The sequence below is a fragment of the Alligator mississippiensis genome, chromosome 3, assembly GCF_030867095.1.
Source record: "Alligator mississippiensis isolate rAllMis1 chromosome 3, rAllMis1, whole genome shotgun sequence".
NCBI classification, from domain to species: Eukaryota; Metazoa; Chordata; order Crocodylia; family Alligatoridae; genus Alligator; species Alligator mississippiensis.
The window spans coordinates 271,548,507-271,566,697 of record NC_081826.1 but is presented as its reverse complement, the minus strand read 5'-3'; the positions used below and the strand labels follow the sequence as shown (position 1 = coordinate 271,566,697).

At 46.3% G+C, this 18,191-nt stretch overlaps 1 protein-coding gene and 1 long non-coding RNA gene across 4 annotated transcripts in view; one reads left to right on the top strand and one right to left on the bottom strand.

Annotated features, from left to right (window-relative positions):
* LOC109285322 (uncharacterized) overlaps positions 1–1,800 on the bottom strand; it is a 45,429-nt gene extending 43,629 nt beyond the window's left edge. The window contains exons 1-2 of the long non-coding RNA XR_002093078.2: positions 1,561–1,800; positions 816–958 (exon numbers count right to left, since the gene is read on the bottom strand). This is a non-coding gene — a long non-coding RNA (uncharacterized LOC109285322). The remainder of the gene's footprint in view (positions 1–815; positions 959–1,560) is intronic.
* A 2,990-nt stretch (positions 1,801–4,790) lies between these two features.
* Positions 4,791–17,546, top strand: ISL1 (ISL LIM homeobox 1). 3 transcript variants are annotated; one of them, XR_002093060.2, is made up of 7 exons: positions 4,791–5,107; positions 6,059–6,248; positions 8,729–8,988; positions 11,361–11,647; positions 12,927–13,094; positions 13,749–13,870; positions 15,036–15,122. XR_002093060.2 is itself a non-coding variant. In XM_019496094.2 (6 exons), exons 1-6 carry the CDS (start codon positions 5,080–5,082, stop codon positions 15,150–15,152), a joined length of 1,047 nt encoding a protein of 348 aa, XP_019351639.1. In that variant the 5' UTR covers positions 4,794–5,079; the 3' UTR covers positions 15,153–17,546. The 3 variants fall into 3 exon arrangements, 2 of the variants coding, with proteins under 2 accessions (XP_019351639.1, XP_006262621.2); XM_019496094.2 differs by lacking the exon at positions 13,749–13,870 and having other exon boundaries at positions 4,794–5,107; positions 11,364–11,647; positions 15,036–17,546; XM_006262559.4 differs by lacking the exon at positions 13,749–13,870 and having other exon boundaries at positions 4,795–5,107; positions 15,036–17,546.
* Positions 17,547–18,191: the final 645 nt, after the last annotated feature.

The window sequence follows — 18,191 nt, the reverse complement described above, 5'->3', positions numbered from 1 at the left end:
GTCCCATACAACTGCACCCCCGACTTATTTCTTCTCCGGGTCCATGTCCTGTCACGGCGAAGGTAACAAAGGGGAAAGTTGAAAGCAATGAGTAGCCGTGACACGTTTGGCCCCCTGGACTCTGCCTCCAGCTCCGCGAGCCTCTAATGGATGCTGAGGCCGGGTAACACTGGACTGATTAAATATTTGTATTTCACCGCTTCCCTGAAACGGGCTGATTGCAAAGCAGGCGCGTCCGAGCCAGCCGCCACGCCGCGCCCGCAGCTCTGGGGACGACTCCTAGTTTTGCTCGTTTCTCCCTCCTGCTTCCGTCCCCCCACCTCTTTCTGTCCCCCTGTGCCGCCCGGGGCCGGTCCTGCTCGCCCTGCTCAGCGCCAGATTGAATCCGGTTCCAGCAGGGAAAAGGAGGTGACTTTTCCAATGGGCGCACGGGTTAATAAACCCGATTGCATTATTAACTCGCCGAGGCTCCCAGCTTCCAGAAAGCCATTGCCACGTCGGGTTTTGTTTGGGGTCCGTCCCCCGCCCCTTGGCTTTGGGCAGGTTGGATGCCCGTTTCCGCGGGCAGCTCGCAGCTCTGCCCTGGGGAGTGCGCGGCGATGCATGCCCTCATTGATCCCGGCCGCGGCGTCGCCAGACCCTCCCTGGCACATCTCCCGGCCGAGCCGCCCCGCCCGGGCTCTGATCCCCAGTCCGCTAGGCAGGGTCAAACCGCTCCCTTGGAAAGCCGCTCCTTCCCCACCCCCCCCCCCGGCTTTTTTTTTTTTTTTTTTTTTTATGGCCCAAAGCGGTAAAAGAAGAAGTTTTAAACTAACCTTCGCCCTCACTGAACCTTCTGTACGCTGGAGTGAGCCCGCGCCTCTATTTCTCTGGGAGCTTGTCGCGGAGTAAAAATGCCTCCTGCCCTCAATCTACTCTCTGCTGAAGAGCCAAAAGTTGCCTCCGTGGACTCGTGGCACTAATGTATGAATAAAACACCACGTCCGTGTTCAGGTACAAATTAGAGCCGGCAGCCCCCCGCCCCTCCCCGCCCCCCCCCAAGCCTCGCAGCCCCCGAGCCGGTTCTCTAGCATTTTACAATATAACAAAAAATCCGAGAAGAACAAGGCAGCGGCCGCAAATTCAAGTTCACGCTCAGAGTTCAAGTCCGAAGCAGATCACGGCAGCTCTTTATTGAAAGCAAAATGACTACCTTCTCCCTTCATGGGACAGAGAAAGCTCAACCCAGGGATACCCCCCTCCCCCTCCTTCCTCCCGCGATGCTGCCTAAAATGACTGGGTTCCCCTTTTCGCGCTGAGCCAGCCCAGGTCTACAGAGACAGCTAGTCTTTAGGGAACGGAAAGAGTTAATCACGGCTTCTTTTAAATGCATATAAACCCATCGGAGCCTCTGACCGTGGGGAGAACTAGTGTCTGCTGGTCTAGCCAGAGACTTGTTAGAAGCCTGCCCCCCGCACCTCCCGCCCCAAGGAAATAAATCGGGAAAGAGGGGGAAAAAAGAGACACAAGGAAAAATAAATAGAATTAACATATATTTTCGGAAGGGTCTAAAATACGTACAAATCCCGTTTTATGTCTTCCCAATCACGTGTATATTGATATCATAAAAGAGAAATCCTCCGGCAGGCTTTTGCTCTAAATACCTTACTCATTGAAACTGGCAGTTCCAACTCATTATTCCACTCCCTTAAACCCGATTCTGATGCTGGCTAAATATAGAGCTTCGCCTTCATGGCAACGCGAATCGAATACACAGTAAGCAAATCAGTAGCACAGGAGGGGGAAAAAAGAGGGTTGATCAAAGACCTCCTTTCCTTCCCAATCCTGGTTTGTCGGGGCGGAGACAGGTTTCTCGCTTATTGCACATCATTTACAAAGATTGAGTTAAAATGCAATCACCTCTGCCAGAAGTATGAAAAAGTGGGGTTGAGAGTGTAATAGTATTAAAACCAGATCGACTTTATTTTTGAACAATGGTGTTGCACTGGAAAGCAGGAGTTGCCTTTCAGAGCTGGGCTCCTGAGCGCGATCTGAGTCCGGTTCAGTCAGAACTAGCAAGGATGTGGCCATGTGTGGGGGAAGAAATCTTGGGGCTGGACCCGAAAATACCCGCTTTAACCAAAGCGCTTATAAATCTGCAACAATGTTGTATGTATGTAATAACGATCGGGAGAATTTTTAAAGTGCCACATGGTTTTATATTTCTAGCCTTTCCCAGGTTTTTATCACGCAGGAAGTTCATGAATACACCCACCTCCAAAGCGGTGATTTTGACCCTATGGAGAAATACACAAAAGGTCAAAAAATGTGCCTGTGCTTGTGACATTTGGGGGCTGAATTCCTCCTTTCAACCACAAGAGGTCGCTGCTGTGACCGAGTATTAAAAAATATTATCTAAACTCTAAACTGTTAATCGCTGCTTGATTTATTCTACTACCACATTTTAAAGCTTTATTTTTGTTTTGCTTTACATACCTAGGGGTGGAAATGCGAGAAGCACAGAGCTAGAGATGACTGTGAACAGGAGAATCAATCCAGGATGGGGGGAGGAGGGGAAGGATTGAGCGTAAAGCTTATCAGATCAAGGTGTTAACATTTTTATTACAATTTTACACTTATTTTACGTTCAGTAGGTGTGCAGTGGCTTGAGAATCTGTTTCCCAGAGAGCAAACTCTTCCAAACACTGAGGGCTGAGGCAGGCTTTCCCTATGCGGAACTGTCTATAGGTTGGACATGCATCTTTAACAGTCAGTTATGGAATGTCTCCTACCAGGTTTTAAGACTGGATCATTAGGGAATCTGTGTTTACAGGACGTGCGTGGGTTGACAACAGGAGATAACATTGTTTCAGTCTATTGTAGTGAAATTGCCCATTACTAAAGGTTTACCCCTGCCACATGCCAGCTTGTCTTTTAGAATTGCCCTCATCAGCAATAATTCTTGGTAATTGCTTATTGGTTTACAGAGCTAAAACAGCGCAAAGTGAGAGGAGAAAGGAAAATCTCGCGGGTTTCAAGAAGTGCAATGAATGCCTATTAGTTGCAGCTCCCATGTCTTTGCATGCTGAATCCTTGAGGCGTGTGTGTTGGCAACACCACCTTTGCCTTCTGACATGATCCTGAGACAATTTCACGACAGTCGAGGAAGTTGTCTTTACAGGAATGTTCCTCTTTTTATTCAAAAAATGCATTTATCCCCTGACCACTGCAAATTAAAGCATCTTTCAGACTAAGAATTCGGAAAAGATCCCGTGTTCGGTAGGACCATCCTCATCACATTTAAGTTTAATAAGTCTGGGGGGCTATTTCAGAGTTAGACAATTTCCACGTGTGCACAGACAGACACATTTTCCAGTTACTCCTTTCTCTCTTACTCGCGCCTCTGTCTTGTCAATTTTCTGTCATAAGCAGGACTTCGAAAAATATTTTCCTGATAAATACTATTTGGAAATCCTTTTTTTTTGGAAGGCACTCGGGTATTATGGTGAGATGAACCCATATAAAAGAGGACAGAAACACGGATTAGAGGCAAACATTGCATGCCATACTGCTTCTTTTGGGATCCCAGAGTCATAACGGTTTGAAGAGGATACGGATTCTCATGCAAAACAGACAAGCCGGTGATCAAAGCCTGGACTTTGGAAATACACAAAAGTAGCAGGCATCTTACAATATAAAATAGAATTGTGTCTGACTGGGTTTGAAAGCTTTTAAATAACCGGCAGTCAAAGTATTAAGCTAATAGCTCCTTAAGTCACTTCAGTTGCCTAAGAAAGGCAATGAGTGGAGGTCTAGGTGTACCTGTCTACAGATGTGAATAACCGGGGGGCTCACAAACAATGCCATGGGGGATCTTCTGAAAAGTATTGCTGAGATCCCAGTTCCCTGGAATAAACTAAAAGAACTCTCCATATTTCTCAGATTTAGACCTGCCATGTCACCTCCACAACTTGCTTGTGAATCCAAACACAGGAAAGACTTACTTTTTTTTAATCATCAGTTTAAAAATGTACTATGTAGAGAAAGACAGGCGTTCTTGGCTCTGCTGCTTGTGAACACGCATTCTTGTTCAACCTGTGAACGTGTCTACAAGCATGGGCTGAATTTCTAAATTTTTAAGCAGAGACGACCTAAAAAGGGGATTTGAAAAGACAGTAGTAGAACGCAAAGGGGTCAGGTAAATATTTGCACCTTCTTGGAACTTGTGATTAATCCGGGAAGGTTTTTTATTCACAGTTTTAAAGGAGAAGGGGGGGGGGAGGCAGAGGCAATTAAAGCTTATTTCTGTAGCTGAATACAGTTAGCATTTCTTTTCAGCCCTCGGAACAGTTAGGTCGGTGTAATCAAGCTGGGACAGTTTAAGGTAGAAAAGGTAGCTGCCAGGAAGAGAAATAGCTGGATTTAAAAATCCCCCCTCAAAGATGGCATTAGAAACATGGCATTGGAAATAGGCACCCCGCCTCCCCCCCCCCGGGGGGGGGGGCACGGCAAGCGCCAGGAAGACACGGAGCGAATGAAAGGTGCGCTGGGAGATCAGAAGGAGCAATGAAGAGGGGTGACAAGCCCCAGGTAGAAAGGGAAATACAAATAAGGAGTAAAAAAAAAAAAAGTTCCCTCTGCATCCGCGAGCCTTGCGCGGCAGGGCTTGCAGGGGCTCTGGAGACACTGAAATATGATAATCAGAACAGCTGCTCGGTGCCGCGGCCGGCCAATCAGGGCCCCGCAGGCTTGACGTCCCCGCGCTGTGCGTCAGACCAATGGAGATCGAGCTGAGTTGGAGCAGAGAAGTTTGAGTAAGAGATAAGGAAGAGCGGGTGCCCGCTCCGCGCGGAGTCCGGGCTGCGGCGGCTCCTGCACTCGCCCCACGCGGGCACCGGGACTGCTCCGCCGCGCCACGGACTGCCCCGCACCAGCGCCGCGCCCCTGGGCTCGCAGCCTCTTTGCTAGAGAGTTGTGTTTTTTTTCCTCCTTTTTTTTTTTTTTTTATTTGATTTTAGCGACAGCTTTGCCAGTCTCCTTTGGGGTCTTAACACGCAAGCGTACACCATTTCACTGTGGACATTACACCCTCTTACAGATATGGGAGACATGGGAGACCCACCAAAAAGTAAGGCGGAATTTTTAAAGCGTTGTTGGAATACATTGTGCTGTCTATTGTCATGGTGTCAGGCAGGGAGCTGATCATCGCAACTTCAGGCGATCGCTAGAGAAGTGCCTTTGTTGCCGTGCCTGCATGCTTTGCTGTGTTTGAACCTCGTAGCCGTGTCTTTCCATAGCCTCGTGCCCTGCTTTCTGCATAAACTTTGGGGAGGAGGCAGGTTGATCTCTCTCTCTCTCTCTCTCTCTCTCTCTCTTTTTTTTTTTTTTTTTTGGAGCAGCGTCTCCAGCCAGGGAAGGCTTAGCTCGGCTCGGTGTTCAGCCTGTCTTGAATATCTAGCACCTAAGTCTCCGCAGGCGAACGAGCATCAGGCTTGCACAAGAGAGCAAGTGCCCGTGTAACGATGCCTGTTCTCGAGTCCCGCGGCAGAGGGTTTAAAGGGAGGCAGAGCCATGCACGCCTTCAGCTCGCAGCCTTTCCAATCCAGCCCTTCCTTGGCGAAGCAAACGGTAGACATGCAGAGAGATGCAAAGAGCTGCAGCACTGGCCCCAGTTAAGAGGGAAATCATCACAATAAAACCAACAACAGAAAGAAAAAAAGCCCAGCTCGGCAGCTCGAAGTTTAGCTGCAGTGCGAGGCTTGCAAAATAGAGAGAAAAAGAAAAAAGAAAAGAAAGAAATAAAAATAAGCCACCTTGAAAACAAAACTACTCCGATCTGGATCTGAACACCCGTTCCGCCTCCTTCCTAAGTGAGGCACGGTGTGATGGCACACTTCAATTACCATCCCAAAGTGCAAGACTTAACACACAGACACACACACACACACAGACACACACACACACAGACACACAGACACACGCTCCCGAGTAACGCCGTAGAAGGGAACGCCACTAAAAGTGTGTTTATCTCTGTAGGAGAGTAAACGCTTCGTCAATCATGTATTTATTTTCATTTCAGAAAAACGTCTGATTTCCCTATGTGTTGGTTGCGGCAATCAAATTCACGATCAGTATATTCTGAGGGTTTCTCCGGATTTGGAATGGCATGCGGCGTGTTTGAAGTGTGCAGAGTGTAATCAGTATTTGGACGAGACCTGTACGTGCTTTGTTAGGGATGGCAAAACCTACTGTAAAAGAGATTATATCAGGTACGCCATTTACGTTGTTTAATTATTCGCTTCGATTTGACGATCGAAAGAGCAGAGGGCCAGTTGCTTTAAGTTATTTCCCCCCAAGGTGCCAGGGAGGGGGGCAAAAAGTTGCAGACGAGTTTCTTCCAGCCATTATTTTTATGACTGTTATTTCAAGAAAAATCGCATTTGCCCATAGCGAGGACCTCGTGTGCAATTCTCGTGCATCAAGACATAGCTTGCTGCGTTGAGTGTTGTGACCCTAACAAAGCAGGGGAGCTTCTGGTGACAGAAAAAAAAAATGTATATGTCTTAAATAGTCTAGAAGCAGCACAGATCGCTTTTAAACATTTACCTGAGAAATGCAGCTCTGTGAAGGCTTGCAGAAGTCTCCAGCAAGGAAAGGGACACGAGGAATTAAAGACACTTCAAACATGTATGCACTAAAAAAAATAAAAATAAACCGATTTATGCCAGGCCAAGGGTTTTATTTTATTGTATTGTATTTTTTAAATAAGGCGAGGTTCTGTTCAGTTCTGAAGGCGGGATCCCTTTATTTGAGAGGTTAAACGCTAGACTAAAACGTTTCTTTGCTAAAATAACTGACATTTAATCTTTTTAAATATTAACCCCTTGGAGATATGTGACTGCCTTTTCTTTCTTATCTTATCTGTGCTGATGAATTAGACAGAGCAGATCAAATTGCCCATCATCTGTTCGCGAACAATTGGGTATATTTAGATAATGGAACTGCTTCCTTCCTCGCATTAAAATCTGGTAACTGATAAAATGTGAACGTTGCCAATCCCGACACCGGAGCGAAAACACCGCAGAAACTGGGAGGGGGCTGATGATTTAGACACTTGATCCGCTTCTAACCTTTGGTGTCATCTGCTTAGGTCGGTGTATGGCAGCACTGTTGTGTATCCTCGCTGAGGTCTAGCCGGGGGGTGTCCGCGGGAAATTTCAGGGCTAAATATCCATGGACGATGCCTTTCTAGTGTCATTTTATTCCGGGTTGGAAAGAAACACGTTCAAGTCTCTTTCTCCCAGCACGTCCCTTCCCTGCCCAGCGGGTTCCTCCGACCAGGCGGTGCAAATTCCCCTCCAAATTTTGCAGTGATAAAAACAAATCTCCTTCCTTTCCTCGCTTGACTTTAAAATTAGCTTGGGGTCTGTTTTGGCTCTGCCGGGTTGAAATAAAGGGAAGGCAAACACCGGGGACTTATCTGAGCCTTCAGCTCCTGCGGGAATTTCACTCAGCAGAAGAGATGGGCCAAACAACATGTGCAACTTAAAAAGACCAAGTTTCCGCGAAACCCGCTCCTGTGGCAGGGATCGCTCAGTATTCCAAATCGCTAGCATTTAAATCGCTAAAACAACAGCATGTGACAAGAGACTGAGTTCGCCTCTGGGCCAAGGAAAAATTATTAAAAAAAAGACCCCCCCCCCAAACTGTTTCCTATACATTTGGTGACCGCCGTTTTGTTGTTGAGTTGCTGGTCCACACACACCACATCGTGTATTTCAGAAGTTGGTAGCAATTCACAACCGACTACAGACTGGTGTGTGGCACACATGTACCAAGAGGGCGTAAGCATGCATGTGGACACACACACAAGGACCCATCAGCAGTCTGTTTATAATGGGGGGGAAGGGACCTGGTGCGTGTATTCGCTTCTTTCTCTATATTGCCTTGTTATTTATGAGTGTGTATAAGTCCTCGTAGGGGCTGGCATATATTTTCAGAATTAGACTCACTTGACCCTTTTAATCAAAGAAGTTAGCAAGGAGCCTCCGAGCTACAACTGAAAGGGACCTACTTCTCTTCCCCTGAGATGGGAAGAAGGGCAAATCTGCACCCCTCGCCCACCCCCTCTCCTAGCTGGAAGAGGACTCCGGCTGTACTGCAGCAGCTGGGGAAGGAGGGGAAAAACAGAGACGCGGCTGATTTGCTGCGTGGAAGGAAGTTTTCCTCTCCCGTGTGGAGGAGGCTGCAGCGCTCGGGTCAAGGTGGCGGTGCTGGGAGTAGGAGAAGGCGCCACAAGGTTGCACGGCGGGGGGCGGCGGAGTGAGTGTCCCAGCCTGTTTCAGCGCCTTCGAGGCGGAAAAGAGTGGGGGTGCAAAATGAAGCCTGGAGCCGGAGGAGAGCCTTCAAGGCCTGGGGGTGGGGAAGTTAGCTCTTGTGTGTTGTTAGAGGGGAAAGCTTAGGGCTTGGGAAAGGGGCAAAACTCCCGAGAGGCTCCCTCTGAGCAAGCCCCCGGCTGCCCCGGGGAGGGCAGGGTGCCCCTGGGCTGCGCCGCCCGGGCCCCCTCCGGCCCCTTCCCCGCCTCTCGCCGCGAGGCGATGCGGGCGCGGAGCGAGGCCGCGCGGGCCGGTCCCCTGCGCTGCCGGGCGGCGGTGCGGAGCGGGGCTGCAGTGACTCCAGTGAAACCTCTTGCTTCTTTCCCCCCTTCCTCCCTCCCTTCCCACTTTCCCCCGGGCCGGGCCCCGCTCAGGTTATACGGCATCAAGTGCGCCAAGTGCAGCATCGGCTTCAGCAAGAACGACTTCGTGATGCGGGCCCGCTCCAAGGTGTACCACATCGAGTGTTTCCGCTGCGTGGCCTGCAGCCGCCAGCTCATCCCCGGGGATGAATTCGCGCTGCGGGAAGACGGCCTCTTCTGCCGGGCGGACCACGACGTGGTGGAGAGGGCCAGCCTGGGCGCGGGGGACCCGCTCAGCCCCCTGCATCCCGCCAGGCCACTGCAGATGGCAGGTACTGCCCCCTCCCCCGCCGCTGCCGCAGCCGGGCGCGGAGCTCCCTCCCCGGCCCCGGGGACCAGGACAGCACACAGGGACTGGCCCTCGCTTAGGCCGGGCGGGGCTGGCCCGTGCGCTGCGGGTAGCCGGGCACAGCCCGAGCGACGTGTGGGTCGCATATAAACAGAGATTAGATGCAGACCTATTTGTAACCACACGCCTGCCACCATTCTGCCTAGGCACACAGTGGCCATGCATGGCAAATACAGGGCATATGGCTGGGCACACGCGCCGAGCTAGACTGTGCATACAGGCAGGGCCACACGTTTCTCTGCAGGAATTGGATTAGCTTTCCGAGGGTTTCCTATAACCACACACGTGCAGTCGCTCTGTATTATCTGTTACACAGGCAGAGCCCTAGATTACACCTAGACGACAGCGTTACCCACGCACAGTGATATGTGTGCACATGTATCTACACATACGTATTTGTTTTTATCCATAGGTTCATACATCTCTGGAACTAATAGGTGTGTGTTTGTATGCACATGTATAGGTTTATAATGTGTGTGTGTGTGTGTGTGTGTGCACATAACAGATACACACCTAAAGAGATCTGTATTGAAACCTTGAAACAAGTGGTTTCCCTTTAGGTGTTGGATGGATCTTTGTCTGCAGAGACCACTAGTCCACGTGGGGCATACCTTTTCCTGCTTTGAAACTGAGACATTTGGAAGTCGAGGTAGATGTTTACAACAGGCCTACACGAAGTCACACATCTTTTTTTTTTTGGTTTGTTTTTTTTTTTTTGTTGTTCGGTCAATTCTTTTGAAACACGTGGAACAGGCTGTTTTTAACATTGGTGAAAGCAGGTTCCGAGAAGAGATGGACTTAACTACAGGCGAGCACTTAGGTTGTAATTTAAAACTGTCAACAAGCTAATCTTCAGTAATTGCCTTTTAAAGCGATTCTTGCTTCCTTGAAACATTTTATGCGGTTTGATCAGAATTTCATTCCCAGCTCGGCCCGGGAACTTCAGACTCCCCAGCCTATGAAGTTCCCTTCCCGATTTTTGGACCGGGCCTCCGATTTTTATAGAGGCCGAGCTTCAAGGAAGGGGCACATCTCCCCCAGACAAATAAGGTTAAATAAAACAAGGTTGGCATGGAGAGCTGCTGTTTGGATGAGTGTAGATCTGAAAGGTATTTACAAAACCCTGCCATGTTTACACGGGAACATGTCCCCCTCCTGAACCGATTTATAAATAGAAAAGAAGCAGAAAGTTGATCATTGCAGCATTAGGGGCTATTTTTGCAGCCTTTTTAAAGCCTGTTTGTGGAAGGATCCAAAATGTGTGCAGATCCAAAATGACCCAATTTTAGGGCTCTTATTCTGTATTCCTCGAATAATGGCTTTGCTGTTTTGTACTGCCAGGCAGAGACATTAGAGACCCGATTTGTGTTGTCCCAAACTGAGGGTTTCCTTCATATTTAAGGCCAAGATTTTGAGGAAAATATGTGCTTTAATTTTTCCTTAGTTTTGGTCAAATTACCTTTCGGGTAGGGCTAATATATTTCATTTCCGAAGAAGAGCAGATATGCAGTTCATAGCAAAAGGTTGCGTTTCCAGCTTTCGACATGACATGGTCCATTTAAACGTATTTCTTGACGGTTTCCATGTAAAGAATCAGATGCTTTGCTTCCTGCCTTTTTATAGCTTTGCAATACTTTGGGATTTTAAGGGAGAACAAATGTGACATAAATTCACATTGAACCTTCAGACTTACCAATCAGCCCTTTCCCTTGGATCCTCAAGAGGTTGGACATATTTTTCCCCCTGCAATGTTCACAATGAAACCCATTTATTATTTTTTCTCCCTCTTCCCCCCTTCTTGTATTTTTGTAAGCGGTGGCATAAAACCCGCTGAGAGCTGGTAGACCTAATTGCGTTGAAGGTCTGAGCCCAAGATGCGATAGTTTCTCCTACAAGACGCGGACAGCAACATGCTGCAGCATTCCCTATGCTTTATGCTAAAATTCTGCTTATGTGATTTCTCCGGAAAATAAATAAATATTTTCTCCTTTCATCCCCTCCCCGGGCCTATTTCCGAGCAGCATGCTCCTTGTCTGTCACAGATAATGTGGGGATGAGATTTAGCTATTAAGGCGCTGCTCCCTCTCTCTTCTGTTCCCCCCCCCCCAAATTTGTGCGTTAAATGTGCACTAAGAAATGCAGAGTCCATGAGCAGGGGAAGAGATAGGGACGAGGTCAGAGCTCCTAATGCATTCGTGGCCTTTCCAGCCAGGATCCTCCCCACAGCTGAGTGTCTCTGGGTTTTTCCCGTCTTACTTATGGGGATCCTGTTCCTTCCTTGCCCTTCCCTTACAGCAGAACCTATCTCTGCCAGACAGCCGGCTCTTCGACCCCACGTCCACAAGCAGCCCGAGAAGACCACCCGAGTCCGGACTGTCCTTAATGAAAAGCAGCTTCACACCTTGAGGACCTGCTACGCTGCTAACCCCAGACCTGACGCCCTCATGAAGGAGCAACTGGTGGAAATGACTGGCCTCAGCCCCAGGGTCATCAGGGTCTGGTTTCAAAACAAGCGGTGCAAGGACAAAAAAAGGAGCATCATGATGAAGCAGCTCCAGCAGCAGCAGCCCAATGACAAAACTGTAAGTGGTTGCAGCCGCTTCCCTGAAGGGCAAATGCTCCTTTGATCCTTCCCGGTGCTGATCCTATTTGTGCTGGGTCTGGTTCTGCTCTGGATGACGTGGGGGCTCTCTGTATTTCTCTACAGTACAGATGTGGGACGAGCTGGTTTGCCTCCAGATTACCTTAAGCATTGTTCATTTGTTCTGTTGTGAGTGCAATTAAACTAGACCACAGAGAGCAGTCTACAGAGCCTGCTCAGGCAACACATGGCTTTTGTGGGGCTGAGGATTCAGCGAGGATTAGAGCAACTACCCTGCACTATGAATTGTGACCTGTGGAGTTTATGGCATGTAATAAGCCGGGCAGTGTGTAATATTTATTTTGCAAATGCAGTGGACTCCTCGAGGGGGAAACGATTCATTCCCTTCTCTCCAGTGGGTTTACACACGAGGCAAAAGACCAGGAATCTGATGCATTTTCCTAGCACTTGATACGCCTTTCGCACTGGCATTGCACGATGGTGTGAGAGGGAGGGAGGGCTGGAGGTGGCAAGCGTAATGGAAAGGTTGGGTTCGTCCTCCTAGCTGTAGTATACTCACAAATAAACCCCCAGGTCCTACAGGTGAGCCACAGGCTGCAAACCAGGCTGCCTCCCTCTCCTCCAGGCACCTCCAGGGAAGCCCTCTCTGTCTCTCCGTTTTGTACCAATGCGGTTGGTTAGATCCTCTCCAGTAGAGTTTATTATTCCCCTCTCACTATATTGACTGACCTGAAAATGACTATTAATTCATACGGCTGCCTAGTTAAGCGGAATTTAAGGAGTTTCATTTTACCACGCTGGAATGCAATAAAACACGCCAACCTGAAGTTGGCTGCACAATATTGGTGGAGTTATTTTGTGCCCAGGAGCCGGAGCCGGCAGGATACATGCCGCTTCGGAGAAATACCCAGATTGCAGATCACTGGCTATAGGGATCCGTGAACACAAACTACAACCTCAGCCCTTGTTCCTTCTGGTGCATCGGCATCTGGTGCACGCATTTAACAGTATTTTTTTTAGGCAACCGGGCAAGAAAAAATAGGGGGATTAAGAAGAAAGAAAGTAAACTTCCAGTGTGATAAATGCGGTGCATAGAATTAGGCCGCCCTAGCCTAGAACAGAGCAAGACATCCACAGCAGATTAACAAAGTAAATAAAAGCGACTGTATAGATAAGATAGAAAGCAGTTTATTGACTCAGCGCTTATATACAATAAAGTTAACCGAGCTCATTAACATCTTTGGGTCGGCTGTTTGCAGAACATCCAGGGGATGACAGGAACTCCCATGGTAGCTGCTAGTCCCGAGAGACACGACGGAGGTTTACAAGCAAACCCAGTGGAAGTTCAGAGTTACCAGCCGCCTTGGAAAGTCCTCAGTGACTTCGCATTGCAGAGTGACATAGATCAACCTGCCTTTCAGCAACTAGTAAGTGTCCGTTCCCAGGCGGGCAGAGAGCGGGGTGTGCCCCGAGCGTGGCGTGTCCCGTGGCGTGTCCCTCAGAGCCCCGTGGCCTCACTCAGTAAGCGGATGAATAGAACAAAACTGAGTGTATGGGGGTTTGATCCGGAGCATATTGAGATCGATGGAGAGGCTCTTACTGACTCTAAAGGACTTCGGATCAGGCTCGGAACCCAGGGCCGACACGATCATTAAACTCATCATGCTCCTAGTCAAATCTTACCAGGACCATTGCAATATTGTAACCCATTTTTACACACTTTTATGATTACTAAAATTAGCCTCGTACTTTTTCCCCCATTTTGGCCAAAGATTGACTGCACCAGCGGGTTAATAATGCCATCCTGTATTCTAGGGTGATGAGAGTGTTCATGGAAAAAAAAAAAAGAATGTAATTTAGCTCAACTGTCTAATTTCTTGTTGTGCATGTGCGGCTAGAGAGATACTCCTAATTACCCCTCTGAAATGATCTTTTATATTTAATGAAGGGAATTGTTAGTACATATTTCACATGCTAAAGCCAAACAATGTTAATGGAACTGGCTTAAACCAACAAAAGACAGACATTTAAGAATAAATTCTGTTCTTAACTCACTTCCTTATGCCTACGTCATTTGGCAGCTCATATGGGACCATATCATCTGCAATACTTAGGCCCAACAAGGTGAATTAAGGACAGAAGTTCAACCTTAACTCAATTTCCTGGCCTAAGTGTGTTTAAACCAGATCTTTAAAATAATAAGGTACGTTGTGTATGGTTTTTCAGTGATTCAAATACTAATTAATAATGAAACGTTGCCATAGACAGACACTTTAGAATGATTTTCAAAATAAATCTTTTGGACCAATAAGGTTGGTAACAAGAAAGTATTTCCAGACTTTTCAATGGAGTATTATACTCCTTCAGATGATGCATTTCTCCTGTTTTAACGCTGCAGTATAACATTCCAGCGGGAATGAAGCATTCCATTGGGAATATCCTGCATTTTAGCAGTAGAGCCCCCTGGGTGCTGCCAGGCAGTTAAGTTCAGTTCTAGAGCAGCTTCTGTTCTCTCTCCTTCCACCAAGCTTTGAGGTAGACCTGCTTTGACTATGTTATGTGTTATAGGAACAGAAGACTTTAAAACCCTTTGATTGGGGACAAGGCCTAGCTATGTAGAAATGAAGCTCTTGATACTGGGATGTAAATCCAGGATCCTTTTATGGAAGTTTGGCCAAAAAGTAATTTTTAAAAATGTTAGAACAGGAGAGACTTGTAAACCTGGATCTGGCTGTGTTCATGGGCTTCTGTGTATACAGGGTCCTAGTCGAAGACTCCTCCAGCTAAAAAGATGCAAAGGAGAATTTGAAAGGCTGGGCTTCCCAGTCATACACATCACCATCTAAAAAAATCTGTCCGGAAAGAGGAAAGGGGAGTGTAATCCATTTTGTCCAATTGATTCTCATTTAAAGTAGACCCAACTCCCCACCCCAGCCCACTAATGGAGGAAGATAGCTTGTTGCAAAACAAGCACCTTATGCTCATAGATCGTTGTCCTAGTTTCATTTTGTTATATGCACAAAGGAGAGGAGGGGGAAGTATCTTTGCAGTTTCATGTCAGAAAACACAGCAGCTCTTACATAATTGAACACACCGGGCTGCTGGGAATTCCATTACAATTAGAGCCTGCGATCTCTGGAAAGAGAGGCCTCATTAACCACCCCCACCCCTACCCCTTCACTTTGGTTTTAATCATCTACTTGGTTTCCTAGATCCAGGTCGATGGGGTGGGTGGGTGGGGGGACCTCTAATTATCTGATGGGGATCTAGATTAAATGCGTGAGGTGCATGCTTCTATGATTTGACTTTCTTATTGTTTTTTTCCCCTTGCTACCTTTTAATTGATCGTTCCATTTTTATTTTGGCAGGTTAATTTTTCAGAAGGAGGACCAGGTTCCAATTCCACCGGAAGTGAAGTAGCATCAATGTCCTCTCAGCTCCCAGATACACCTAACAGCATGGTAGCCAGTCCTATCGAGGCATGAGGAACATTCATTAAGTTTCTTTTTTTTTTTTTTGTCGTTGTTTTTTTCCCCCATCCCCTTTGGAGAGAGTGGGAAAAAGTTATCACGTTGGGACTCCGAAACTAAAACAAACACAAAAGTATTTAACAACCCTGTAATGAACCTAACAAAGACCGCTCCATGAGAAAGCACGGAGTCTTGTTTGAAATGACAAGGTGATATGGTAGCAACACTGTGAAGACAATCAAGGGATCTTACTAGAATAATCATTTTAAACAAACACAAAGAAAAAGTAAACGCGCTATTCAGTGATCGTAGGAGGATCGAACAGACGTTTTTAAAAACGTAGAGGATTTGTATTCCCGGATCTCAAAAAAAAAAAAAAAAAAAGAAAAAAAAAAGAAAAGAAAAAAAGGAAAAAAAAAAGAAAAAGACTGAACATCTTAGAGAGAAACCAAGATAGAGAGACTTTCTATCTAAATCCATCCTAATCCGAATGGTGCTGTTTCTATTCTGGTCATTGCCTTGCCAAAAAGGAGCTCCAGTAGATCACCCAACACCAGGAAAAAGACAATCTAGCCCCGCATGGCTGAAAGATTCATTGCAGGAAGGTGGAGCTGCATTGGTTTGCAATGGTTTCTTTTCTTTTCTTTACTTTCCCGCCCCCGCCCCCCTTTTTTTCTTTTAGTTGACTTTTAACGAGGGGTTGTTTCCTGGGTCTCTGATAGCATGTACTGTAGCTGGGGTTTTATTTTTGTTTCGTTGAGATCCATCCTCTATCAAGAAGTCTGAAGCGACTTTAAAATAGGTTTTTGAATTCCTATTTAAAAAAACAATTTATAAAAGCATTGCAACAAGGTATACCTCTATTTTGCCACAACGCGTTTCGGGATTGTGTTTGAATCGTGTCCGTCCAAGAACTTTCCCCCCCAAAGATGTGTATAGTTATCGGTTAAAAACGACTGTTTCTCTCTCTCTCTCTCTCTCTTTCTTTCTGTCCTCCCCCACCCCCCTTTTCTCTCTGGAAATAAAGAGGAAAAAAGGAAAAAAAAATGTTTGCTCTTGCATTGCAAAATTATAAAGTAATTTATTATTTATTATCCGAAGACTTGCCACTTTTCTTGTCATTTGACTTATTTTTTTTTGTTTGCTGAAGAAAAAAAAAAAAAACCAGAAGAAAAAGGTTGTACCGTGGTCTTTGAATTATATGTCTAATTCTATGTGGTTTTGTCTTTTTTTTTCCTTCTTAAATATTCTGTGAAATAAAAGCGCCATATGTAGAATGATTATATCTTCAGGACTATTTCACTAAATAAGCGTTTGGAATAGAGAAAATAAGACAAAAGGAAGGAAAATCCCCTCTTTTATATATTTACAAGTTAGCAGCTAAATACCTGAAATAAAATATTGCATGCAAATCAGGTCTTTCTCCAATACAGTGAGTGTGATATTTTATTGCAAGTATTAAGGATCGGCTTGTAAATTCCGTTTCAACAATTATATCAGGGCTAGATTGATGCCTTAGCTTTCAATTGATAACACGACGAGCTTTCCCGTTCCCCCTCCTCCCTTAAAGTGATATTACTCTAGGCATGAACTGACATCATGTTAAAACACGTAAAAACCCTCAGTTTTTCTGAGCTTTATTATTAAAAAAAGAAAAATAATAATAAAAAAAAGAAAACAAGTGCTGTATACCAAAGCCTGGTTGTTAAGATTGTTGAAGTGACCTGTATTTAAAGCATACAGATAAAAGGGAAGCATTTCGCTTAGCAAGTCAAGTATGATCATTATTTATCTGTGTCTGCTGTCAAACCGATTGAAAAATGCTGCAGGAAGAACGGGGCTGAGGGGATGTCTCTCTGAAATCGCACGATTGGCGTTTCTTATTTTCTTTTCACTTCCTTTCCCCCTCCCTCTTTTCTTCCCCCTTTTTTTTTAATTCGCAGGGAGGGGGTTGGGAGATGGTGGTGAAAGCTAGAAACGTGGGCGATTTCTTGGGGAAAAGCAGAGGGAAAAAATAGGAAAGAGTTGTTTTTGCTCCAATTCAAGTATTCCCCTGTGCTCTCAGCCAGCACAGGACAAAGGCTCGCTTTAAAAAATCCTTAACAACTGGAATATACAGATTTCTAGTCTGACAAAGACAAGTTGGTTTGCATGATAGTTACTCCAAAGCCTCATGTTTTCTTAACATAACCTTCCTTTCTTTCCCCCACCCCCATCCCAACCCACCCCGAGCAAGCTAAGCTATAGACAAACCATTTCGACATTAGGAAAAAAAATAAGGTTAAAAAATGTCTAATAGAAAGATTTCGACTATCCTGATTAGAAAACTGGATTCATTTTGTATGCTCAAGTGTAATACATTTTTGAATACTTGATAAATATTTAAATAAATATGAAATCTACATTAAACTGTGTAACACTTATGTTTTCATACAGGAAGCCAGGTTTGGTAGAATAGGTTGAGGGGGAGGAGGGCACTGGTCCAGCTTGTAAGTCCCTGCAGTTGTTCCTAGTTATTGCTGGAAGGAGATTGTTTGGCTTTGGAGGCTTCAGACACTGAGGAGCATCTTTGCTGAAGTTTAACTGTAACCAGGGCCAAAACCGAGCGAGCCCTTAACTTTTTGTCTCTTGTTTTCGACAAAATCTGGCTGCAGGCTCTTCACGTGCCCATAGGAAACACCGTCTCCGTACACTGAAAATTCAAGCAGCACAAGGCTTGCGTGTTGACTGATGTGCTTAATTGGTGACAAATCATCCTGTTCAGCCCTTCTGGCTCAAGGCAATTGGGCAGAGTGGATTCATGGTTAGTCATAAAGTTGCTGGGAGTTTTTCATGCACTGGCTCAAAAACTTTCTAGACAATGGAAAAAAATGAGGGAGACGGAGAGAGCACGGCTGTTATTGTCTGTGATCGCGGGCAGCAGAAAGGCTTTGTTTTAATTTTCACTTTTCACTCCTGCTCAGGCTTGGAGGATGCATTTTGGGGAGTGTCCGCGGGGCTCTGGTCTGTGCTGAGGACAGTCCAGTGCACTTTGCCCCGCGCACGGCACAGCTG

Coding starts and splice junctions, on each gene's coding strand:
- ISL1 (XM_006262559.4), top strand. CDS start 5,080: ATGGGAGACATGGGAGACCCACCAAAAA. Junction 5,108..6,058: donor CATGGGAGACCCACCAAAAA/GTAAGGCGGAAT, acceptor TTTTCATTTCAG/AAAAACGTCTGATTTCCCTA. Junction 13,095..15,035: donor AACCTGCCTTTCAGCAACTA/GTAAGTGTCCGT, acceptor TTATTTTGGCAG/GTTAATTTTTCAGAAGGAGG.